The 11156-nt window shown below is 42.0% G+C and overlaps 1 protein-coding gene across 1 annotated transcript; it reads left to right on the top strand.

Moving 5' to 3' along the window:
• The first annotated feature begins 225 nt into the window (after positions 1-225).
• On the top strand, positions 226-1388 carry LOC308107538 (lysophosphatidic acid receptor 6-like). Its single transcript, XM_080459917.1, has one exon. The coding sequence runs from the start codon at positions 250-252 to the stop codon at positions 1132-1134; it is 885 nt and encodes a 294-aa protein (XP_080316043.1). The 5' UTR covers positions 226-249; the 3' UTR covers positions 1135-1388.
• Positions 1389-11156: the final 9768 nt, after the last annotated feature.

The raw sequence follows: 11156 nt of genomic DNA, 5'->3' as shown, positions 1-11156 counted from the left end.
TTTTTCAAAGGTTTCAAAGGTTTTTACAAAGGTTTCAAACTCCTACACAGTCTCAGTTTCACACTACATGTGCTCAAAGTCTTCCAGTCACACCAGAGTTGTTTCCTGTTTCAGCGTTATGCTTCTGCAGTGTACAGAAACAGCCCATGTAGACACAAATGTAACGTGCGAGGGGGAGGGCTGTTTGTGGTCTCTATTGCAGTTACACTGACTTTACCCGCACTTCTGCATGTCACTCAGAAGGAAAACATGCACAACCACAGTGTGAGAGAATTGGCACTGGGACAAGACACGAGGGAGCCGGTGTATTCCATCGTGTTTGGGACCGTCATCATCTTCGGCCTCCCACTTAACGCTGTGTCGCTGTGGATTTTGCTGCGCCACCACAGCCTCAAATCACCCAGCGTTCTCTTCATGATCCACTTGGTAATCTCTGACCTGTTACTCATCATTTCGTTGCCCATGAGGGTCTACTTTTACGCCATGGGCAACTGGCCTGCGGGCAGCATGGCGTGCATCTGGGTCACGATGCTGTTTCGAAACAACATCCGCTCCAGCTCCATCTTCATCACCTTCATCAGCGTGGACCGACTGCTGGCCGTGGTTTACCCCCTCAAGTCACGGCTTCTCCGGACCCCGTCCAAAGCTTGCCGGGCCGCCACAATCGTCTGGCTCATTCTGCTGGCGGTGAACGTCCCGGAGAGCCTGGACCTGTACAGACTTTTGAAGAACTACACCGCACCTGCCTGTTTTGAGTTTCACCCCGTCGAGGTGGACGAGGAGCTGCACACTTCGGCGGTGGCGTACCTCCAGCTGGTGTTGCTGTTTGTCATGCTGGTGGTCAACATCGTTTCCACGGCCCTGGTGTCCTGGACTCTCCACAAACATGTGAACGATGCTGCTGCGAGAGTAAACAACAAAGTGAACGTTATGCTCATCTTCGCCATGAACCTGACGATGTTCATCGTCTTCTTCTTGCCCGTGTCATTGGTTGTTTTTTTCAACAACCTGAGGCCTGCCCTGAATTGTCTGGCGAGCGTGAACTGCTGTCTGGATCCGCTGCTGTATTACTTTTCTTTTGATGGCTTCTGGAAGAGAAAAGAGGATGTGGACTTGTCTCTTGCCAGAGATTAGTGGTTGTGAATGAATACACAGGGACCATTTGAATAGAATGTGTTTTCGTTTGTTGTGAGATAACATTCAGGTAAAAAAAACTTTAATATGCTATACAAAAAGAATCAAAATTACACTTTTATTCTGCGTGTAGGTGGGAGCTGAAGTCATTCCCCAGGTTGTCTTGAAATACAGATATGAAGCCACACAATGGTGCGACAGGCAGACAATCAACAGTGTTTAGTATTCAGCTAAATTAAAAGAAAAGACCAAAACTCCCTCATTAATCTTACTTTAAGTCACATTTATGCTGAGTCATGCCATATTTCACATAGTGGAAAGAAAAGCTCTGAGTTCAGTGTGCAGACGTAAGCGGTGCGAGGTGTGTTATTGGTGCATAAAACAAAAGAACGAATAAGAGGTGGGAAGTCAGCTCATGAAATGTGACCATGTGAAACCAGCCGAGGCAATGTCACAGCACTTATACACACTATTCAATAGACACGCAGAAATGACTGTGAAATCGCGCCGTTTTCATTCTGCAAAGTGGGCAGAAACCACACAGGTTGAGAGCGTGGTGCAAGATGAGATTTGGTGAAGGCAGCAGCAGATTTATTCAACATTTCTGTCAAGACAGAAAAGCTTGTGGATGTTTTCACAAAGCTGTTATTCTTAATATACATAAGTTACTGGTACTTAGGCCCGTGGGCCAGAACCGGCCCTCAAGAGGCTCCAATCCAGCCCGCCAATCCACCCAGCAAAATGTCAAAATTTCAAAGGAAGCATTGATTTCCAAAAAATAAAATACATTTCTTAAGAGTAGTGTACACAACACTGAGATAATGTAACAGTAATAGGAGACGTTTTTTGGACAGTTTCATTAAAATAATTTTTATGTTAAGGTTGTAGTCATTTTCCAGAGTAATTGTTGAGTTTTTGTAAAAAATATAAATATTTTCATCATGTACACTCAGTGCCACAACAAAGGAAAAACTTACCGTTTTTAATTTCTAGGTTATTACAGCACAATTTTACTGGTCCAGATGTGACCCCCGAACTAACATGTGTTTGACACCTTCGTTTGTTTCAATATAGCATCTTTAAACATTTAACTACTATCGAGCGCTTGAGGTTTTTCTATTTGCACAAAGTATCGGGGGGGGGGGGGGGCTTGTAAAAAGTCCAAGCTGAAGATTAGAGCTTGTTTGAGACGTCAGATGGAGGACCAGAAAGAAATCTGTTCAGACTTGGAAAATGTAGCAGAAGAGAAATCAAACTGATGAAAACGAAGTTGGAATTGCCAGAACCAATTTTGTACAAATGCTTAGTGTTTTGTTTCAGTCCCGTTTCCACAGATGGTATTAAGTTAAATTCTAAGGAAAAAGACCCCGACACAGATATTATTCCAAATGTTTACTGCATGTGATCTACCATTATCACACGACGGTCTTGTTCAGTGGTATTTATACAGCCGGTGTTTGCGAGATCCTGACGGGTCGGAGAAGACGAGATCTGCAGAGTTCGGCAAAGGTGCTGCAAAACCTTCTAATGACATGTTTGCATGAAAATTGCAATTTTGGATATTAATGCATCCACAATGGCACTGAGCAAGATCGATGCTTCAGAGCTGAATAATTGCACATGTGGCTGTTTACATCAACAGACATCTCAGCTACTGCCTTTATGGTCTATGACTGTGTGACACAATTCTACCACCTTATTTAAAGCTGCTGACAGGTGGAAAAGGAAGTGGTGCCTGCTCAATGGAAGGGTTTATGCTCTGTGACTTAAGTAGAGCAGTAGGTCGCATGCAGCCCACATGCCTAATTTTATTTTTCAATTTCCAAAAATGAATACAGGTTATATGGACTTTGGATCTATCGCACCTTGTATTTCCAGTACTAAATGAAATAAAATAAAAAGTGGAACTACATTTTTCAGATTACATACTGTATGTTTAGTCACTGTTTCTCACTTCTAATAAACATATTTAGTATCAGAGGTAGCCACATGTGTTGTATTGCTCTACATAACAATAATCTGAAGAAATACAACTTGCAACGTGCAGTAAAAAATAACCCAAAACACTATGGTTCTAAATCCTAGTTCAAAACACAAGCTATAGAAACAAGACAGTCCTTGCAAGTTATGACAATCAGTGTAACAGTAAGGGTAAGATTTGCTTTATCTCCCCAGCAGTAGTAATGATTTCCACATCATGGGAATCATAGAGGCCTTTAAACCCTTTCTGAATGTCTTTGGGCTTCCATGACACACTGGACCTGCATTTCCTTATCTCCTGTGCTTCTTTGTGGCAGAAAGTGGCGTCAACATCGCTCACGGTGAAACTTACAGTTTGAGGATAAGACATAATCCCGCTTTATCCTTGTTAGCTTCTCTTTTGATTGCTTTTAATGTTCTTTGGCACTGCTCTTGTGCATCTCCTTTAGTTATAAATCCTGCATTGCAGCTGAGGCTGTTGTGCTTTTTGTCAGTGTCTCAGTTCGGATGCCAGCAGCACTCAAGTCCTATAAGCTTTGCCAAATGGATGTGCATCTCGGCACGCCTGTGGCAAATTCTGCCAATAACAGGGATCTCGGTTTGAAACAAAAGAAGATGTAAGGTCTCGGAGTACATGCAGAGGATTTTGCTGTGGATCATTAAGACATTCTACATCAGGTATATTCACTTCTTGGTCATCTGTAAACAGCATTACATAACCGGACTGATGCTGATTCTTTCCTTGTTAACTAAGCCACTGCTGCAGCCAAATCAAACCACACACGCATCCTGTGCATTTTATCTGCTTACGTTCTCTCAGCAGCTGTCCAACTGTGTTTGCAAGTTTCCCTTTTGATGTCTCTCAACTGGAACACATACCAACAAAAAATTGTGCACTTTTTTTTTAAATGTATGGAAAATGTTTCTCGTAAATGAAATCAGTTCATGGGTTCATCAGGCTGCTGCTGCTGCAGGCAAGATATTGCTTTGTCATGACCCTTCGTAAATTGGAAACCAACGAAGAGGTGGTTTTCCTCTCCCAGGCAGCCCCATATATGTTTAATGTGACCTTTACCTCCGCCCTGCACCGGGAGAACTTGAATGCCGAGAGGCTGAAACAGAAAACACCTTCTTCATTCGTGGAGCCTCACCTCCATGTTGATATTTTTTAGCCTTTAAAAAACAGGTGTAGTGGAGCCACTTGTTTGTTCAGCTTCATCCGAGGCCTTGAAGTCAAATTAAACTCACCTGCAAACCATATGTATGAAAGCATTTGGTAGTACAGCATGTCAAATTGCAGAAAAAATGCAAGGCTTAGAAAGAAAACTGCACATTTGCTGCTCTCCAACGCTGTATTTGATTGATCTGTATGTCTCTAGAATAACTTTTATTCATGGATGTGTAGGCCTATGTGTGTGTTAGGTCAAGCTCATACTTGTTCAGAGCTCTCCATCCCTGAGTCACTGATACCCCAGATCTGGATGGTAGTCTGCCCAGGATGTGAATGCATCTGATAAGTGTGGTCACGGTCAGCTGACCTCCTACCCCCAAGGTAAAATGTACAGAGGGGGCAAAAATAAAGACTTGCAGTTTCATTTCCTCTGTCTGTTTCCCCTGTGCAAACACACACACACACACACACACAAACAAACAAGCGCATGCAGACATGAATATTTGCACAAATGTGTTGTGAAAAATACCTGAAGCAGGTACATTGAGGTCTGCAAGCAGAACTGCCAAGGCCCACATGCAAAGCCTGCTGTGCAGCAGCCAAGTCTGCTTTGGACCAGAGGAGGACAGCTTTTCAAAAAAAACCAGCAGCAGCCGCAGCTTTGGTGGCTGTTGAGAGTCGGGCAGCATAAAGAGCCAAGAACAGAGCGAAGAGAAGAGGAAGGGACACAGAAAAGCAAATGCTCAGCTACTGAATGGACACAAGAGACACCAAAGAGGAGAGAGTCAACAGTCATCCAGCATCTGAAGGCCTGCAGAGGACAGGAATGAGCAGGTGGAGGTGGCTCAGCACAAATCAGCTCAAAATTCATTGTCAGTGGGTGACACAGGGCTGGGAGGACTGAGGAGGGAGAAATCCACATTCCCTGCAGCTTTGACAGAAAATGTTTAGCTCTAGATTAATATTTTTCTTTTGCGGAGGAGATAAACAGCATTTTCTACACACCACACCGTACCACATTTGTTATTAAGCTAAACCCTCAGAGATGCTGTAAGATATATAGAATTTTTTAAGACTCGGATGAACACTGTTGCTGTTTGTTGCATTTCACTGAGAATTTAAGCATGTGATGGTGGTCATAGACGCTGTACAGTGTCAGCTATTGTGTCCCCTGATTGCTCAATGTGATTGATTTAGCAGATACTGCAGGTTTAAGGTCAGTCCATCCATCAGGGTCTAAAACTGCAATCCCCCTAGTGGACATATTAGGAATAGTACAGAATTTTATTTTTTTAATTTACATTTAGTAAGTCTTGTTTTTTTTTTTTTATTATTATTTACAAGGTCATTCTTCAGCATTGAGTCATATCTTTGTATCTACTGTATCATAGAAACTACATACATCCTTCTCCTATACTGCTTTATCCAGCTGAGGGAGATGATCTCAGCAGACTGGGTGTAGGACAATTGAACTTCAAATGCATGTAGGAGAAACGTACCTTAACCTAAATTCATGCAGGCACAGGTAGAAGATGTGACCCCCCCCCCCCCCCCCCCCCCCCCCCCCCCCCCCCCTCAAGTTCGGACTCTGCATGTGAGGCGAGAGTGATAACCACTGCAGCAAAAATGGTCTGCACAGCAGTCTGATTAAAATGCAATGGAAAATCCTCGTAAAGTACACACAGTTTGAATTGTTGTTTGAGTTTACATAGTGATGGTGATGTTACTGTAGTTCTGCCAGAATAATCTGATTGGACGAGAGACTTTTTCTGAGTGTTGAAAGTCTGCATAGCGGCACTGGCACACTTCAAAGGTGCATCACTCTACCTCACTGCTGTTTCTGATGTTGCTAATGACACAACAGCCACTAATGGCAACGATGTTATTTTCTGTCTCTGCACATGGAATATGAATGTATATGAGTCAAAGGAGCACAAAATATAAGTGCAGAAAACCTTCAAAAAAGGAAATCCTATACGGGGTAAAAAACCTTGGTAAAAATGAATTTTAAATATTTGGCTCCACGTTGACTGTATTTGTACTTTGCTATAGATTGAACCAGTGTGTGTGTGTTTGTTTATATGTGTGGCCCTGTGCTTTGAATCCATGAATTATATGTATCCCTATGTTTTTGAGTTCAAGATATTTGACTGTCATTTATTTAGTTCATCATGTATCTTGCATCATTCAAAATGAATCTGTGTGAGATTAAACAATTGTTTGAAAAGACTAATATCACCCCTCAAAACATGATTGACTAAGTAAATCATGCTTTGTGTTGTTGCATTCAACCAGCATCAGTAGTAGCGGTTGCATTAAAGCACATCATTAAGAAGTATTAAGTCATACTGTTGTACTGTGATTTTCTTGCAGCCATGTGAACTCCCAGCTCCGGTTTCATTGTGAAAACACACAAAACCTCACTCAACTTGAAAGTTTAAGATGGAGTTATGATATTGACCATTGTACTCCGCAGTAATGGGATTGAATACCACACAGGGCTTGTAGCCCGCTTCCAGCCAATGAGGCGAGGCAAAACGGGGCCAGAAGGCATATTCCCAAAGCTTCAGGCCGCTGCACGAGGCACACGCCATCAAAGCTGCACCGCTGACACTTTCCACGGAAAGAGCCGCGAGGAAGCGCCGGAGGAATAACACTTTATCTCTCCAAGCATTTTCCTCTTATGTCCCCTCACCTTTCCCCCCCCTCCTCCTCCTCCTCCTCATCATCCTCGTCCTCCAGCCTGAGCCAGCTGTCAGAGAGCATGTGAGGGTTGCTGCACTCTGTCACGCCAGCAAACTGGAGAGCGAGGGTGGAGAAGGGTGGATCGAGTGATCCGAAACAAATCCCAGCGATTAGGCCGAGGATGAGACAAGGGGCATGTGGAGAAACAAAAGCGGTATGAGAGGAGATATGAGACAAATAGATACGCAGACGTGTGATCTCCTTAGACAGAATGACCCCTGGGTTGAAGAAGAGGTAACTGAGCCAGGATTGGGAGGAAGGTCGGGGGGAGTGTGAGGAACTCTCTAGTCTCCAGGAAATGACAGGAACCCGTCTGCTTTGGACCTGTTCTGCAATCCGAAGTGTCATTCCTTGGGCTGTTAATCATGTCATTTCAACAATTCTCACATCGGTAATAACGTCCAAACATTCAGACTACAGTTTTTTTTTTTGTTGTTTTTTTAAACTACACCTATAGGAATTTCACTTCTCTATGATTATATTCCAAGTAACTGCACAATGGACCATTAATTTCAGCAATAAGGGAAGATGGCGCTTCCCTTCTCTCCATGTGTTCGGTAAATGATCAAATTGAGATGCATGAGTGTACTTTTCTATCTGTCACACTGGCTGTGCACAGAGGGATCTCCAACTACGTGTCCCCATTCATAAGCAGCTGGACGGTAAATGTAGAAAATATACCTTCTTCTTTGTCCACGACATAACACATGTGTACAGAAGTGATAATAACATGGACTTTGGTAGATTTATTGGAAAAAGACTTCATAGGCAACAGCGTGGCTCAGAACAAGCTTGGTCATTCATAACCGCTCCCAGCATTGTCACTTTAATAGTATTCTGGGATCAATGACACCGTTGCATTATCTGTAACTCATAAATCTTTGCCCAGCGTCTAAAATATAACCAATGCCAGCCTATTGCTGACTAAGTCTACTTAGTGAGAAAAGCCTCTATAGGCTCCTGGATGCTGAATGTCACCCGGTTGCGGTGAGGGCGACTCATTAGCCGCTCTGCAGCAGTGCATCATAACTGGATGTGGAATGAGTCCGGAACAGCTCTCCCCTCCAAGACTTGAAGAAAAATCAATACGGAACAAAAGTAATACCTTTAACTCTGTTGCAGTACGATGCATTTAGAATTAACAGTCTTTTCTGGGTTGCTTGGGTTTTAAATGGTGCAGGTTGTTGTGAAATGCTGACAGTTTTTCTTTTTAGGCGTTCGTTTGTTAATCCTCAAGATGAATCAGAAAAGCGTTAAAACACTCTAACCTTAGAATTCTCCAAAGTCTGCACCTGTCTGTCAAGTCTTTGGTGATGCTGTTTCATGTGTCCTCGGTGTGTTAGAAGCTTGTCCTTCGTTGTTTTTATTTTTATTTTTTCAAACATAATAGAAACACCAAACAATCATAACAATGGAAATGAAAACTTAACATTCTCTAGAAGGAGTAGGAAGAATCATAAGCGTGTTAAATCCTGCCCCCCCCCCCCCCCCCCCCCTCTAGCCAGTCCTGTTATTTTTTTCTCTCTCCAAGCAATCACATACTCAGAAACCGAAATATAAGCAAAGCAATCAACCAACAAGTAAACAGAATGTTAAAATGTACAAATTAAAAATACCTGCTGCATATTCCAGCATCCTTCTTCCATGTACCTGGTGAATAGCATTTCTTTGTACTGCTTGTTAAACTGCTTCCTGGTTGGACCCTGCCGGAGTCTGTTCCGCAATTTCCCTCCACCTCTGGAAATTCAAAATGTTTTTAAAGTTGTGCGGGCACATGGATGTTTCAAATTTAGTTCCCTCCTTGATTTACTGTATATCTCCGCCTCTTTTTTTAATTTGTAAACAAATCGCTCAAATCATCATTTGATGGTTTGTACAAGATTTGTGTCATTTGAAAATGAAGCAAGTCAATTTCAATGTTTTTGGACTGTAAATAAAGTGGATTGGTTTGATCCCCTGCATCAAACACATTTTAGTTCAGGAGCCACATACAGACCCATTTCAGTTTGGGATGTTCCAGTCCGGTGAAATAATGCCACGATAACCTTTAAATTTCAACTTTGAAACGTTTTTCTTTGTTGTGTTGAAGAGTACATGTGATGGAAATGTCTATAGTTTTACAAAAACAAACAATTTCTCCTGAAAATGACAATTTCAATATCAAGTCAATTTCATTTGTGCCTTCTGGTGCAAAATACAATGAAATGAAGAAAGAACTTTTGTATTTATGCACATTTTTGTTTTTTCAACAGAAAATTGGTTTTTGTAAAATAATTCCTTACCATTTCCTTGGTGGTTTAGCCGCATTGGAGCCTCTTGCAGGCCGGTTTTGGTCCGTGGGCTTTATGTTTGACACCCTGGATCTAAGACCTCTGAGCAAATCTGGTAAAATGATGTGCTCAGTTCCTTTTTTTTTTCCCCCTCCTCCGTTAAGACTACCAAGTTCAACTTCCGGTGCAGTGGGTAGCAAAAATATTCACCTCTCTCTACTCGGCTATTTTACAACCTGGATTTCCAATAATTTCTAATTCTTATTTTATATATTGAATGAATGATACTTCCAACTTTGGATCGTCAACTTGTAGATGTGAGCATCCTGAGCCAGGCTTTCTAAATCTGGAGCATAAAGTACAACAGACAGTAATTGATTTAGTTGTACATTATATAAAAAGAAAAAGTGGTGGCGTTTCTCTGCTTGAATCTATTTTGTCACTCTCAGTTCTATTTTATGCTGTTAACAGAAAAAGTATCAGAGGACAGTGAGAGGTTCCTGCATCATCAGTCATCTTATTTCTCGTCCTATATTTTGTGTTTGGTAACATTTTCTCTCCTGAGGAAGAGGAGTTTTGTGTCAGTGAGGCTGAATGATGGGTTTAGTTATGTGTTGTACTGTGTTCCCGGTTCTGTCCTGCTGGTGTTTTTGTTGCTGTTGTTGTTGGAGGTAGTTTCTCTGTCACAGCTTCATATTCGGTTTTGTTTGATGGCTGGGATTTTTCCGTATGGTTCCCCGTGGTTTCTTGCTTTTATGGTTCAAGCTTCAGATGTTGCCTGTATTTATTTCATGTTGTTTCTATGTTTGTCGACGTCCGCCCCCTTCTCCTCTTCAGTGCTCCTTCATCCTGTTTAACCTCGAGTCTTATCAGCTCCGCCTCCTCACTCCTCGCTTGTTTTGACGGGGCCATTCTCCGCTTTGCCAGTTTGTTACTCATTTTAGATTATCTTCTTGTACTTCTGCTTGTCGGACTGATAACTGAGCCCCAAACTCCTTCTTGCCGATATTGAATAAACAGCCAAAAACCAACTCTGCCTTAATCCCTGACGTGGACTTTGGATCAAGTTACATTTCAGACTTTTCCTCTCTTCTGTGCTTTATTCTGAAGGCCAAAGTGTAAGGTCCAGAGTTTCGGTTCGCCATCAGGTTTTATGATCTTGTGTGTTGTTTCCTCTACGGTTTGTCTCAGACCTTGGAGCTTTAACTTCTGCCACATCGTCCGAAAAAACTGATACTAACGCAGTTGTTGTGTTTTTTTTTCCCTTCTTCACATTTTCTCTTGGTTGATATCTTTGACTTCAGATCATCAAGATAGCAACGGTTTAGTTTATTATTATGTAATACCCTTTTTAAATTTTTTATTCTGTCTTATTCTTCTGATATTTTAACTCTCTTATATTAGTTCTGTGTTACACTCTTTGTGAAGCGATACTACAAAGAATGTCCCTCTTGAATAAAGCTATTCTATTCTATTCTATTCTATTCTTGAGGAGCTGTAAGGTGGTTGTCCATAGCATTTTTTGCTCCTGTATATTGTTTTTTTTTCTTCTTCAGTGTTTCTTATGATTTAAAGTTTGCTGTAAACACAAAGAACACACCCAGAGGAATGAGCAGGAGCAGTCCCGTTAAAAACATTTCGAACGGCCGGATGTGCAAAGCTCATCCAGACAAAATGCCAGGAAACCAGTGGCTGCAGCTGCTGCAAAGAAGTGGCTCGACATTTAAAGGGAGTGAAGAACCAAATCCAAATCCAGATTGCAAGTTAAAGACATAAAACTAATATCTACGGTCAGATACTTAAATACCCCATATATACTAATGACCCCATCAGGTGTCTACTTTTTTGTGTGTGTC

The sequence above is a fragment of the Lipophrys pholis genome (assembly GCF_963383615.2).
Source record: "Lipophrys pholis genome assembly, chromosome: 3".
NCBI lineage: Eukaryota > Metazoa > Chordata > Actinopteri > Blenniiformes > Blenniidae > Lipophrys > Lipophrys pholis.
Note: the sequence above shows the minus strand (reverse complement) of the source record. Positions and strands in the feature narration are given on the sequence as shown.

What these genes read in the sequence shown, in the direction of transcription:
- LOC308107538 (XM_080459917.1), top strand. Translation starts at nt 250, where the DNA reads ATGCACAACCACAGTGTGAGAGAATTGGCACTGGGACAAGACACGAGG.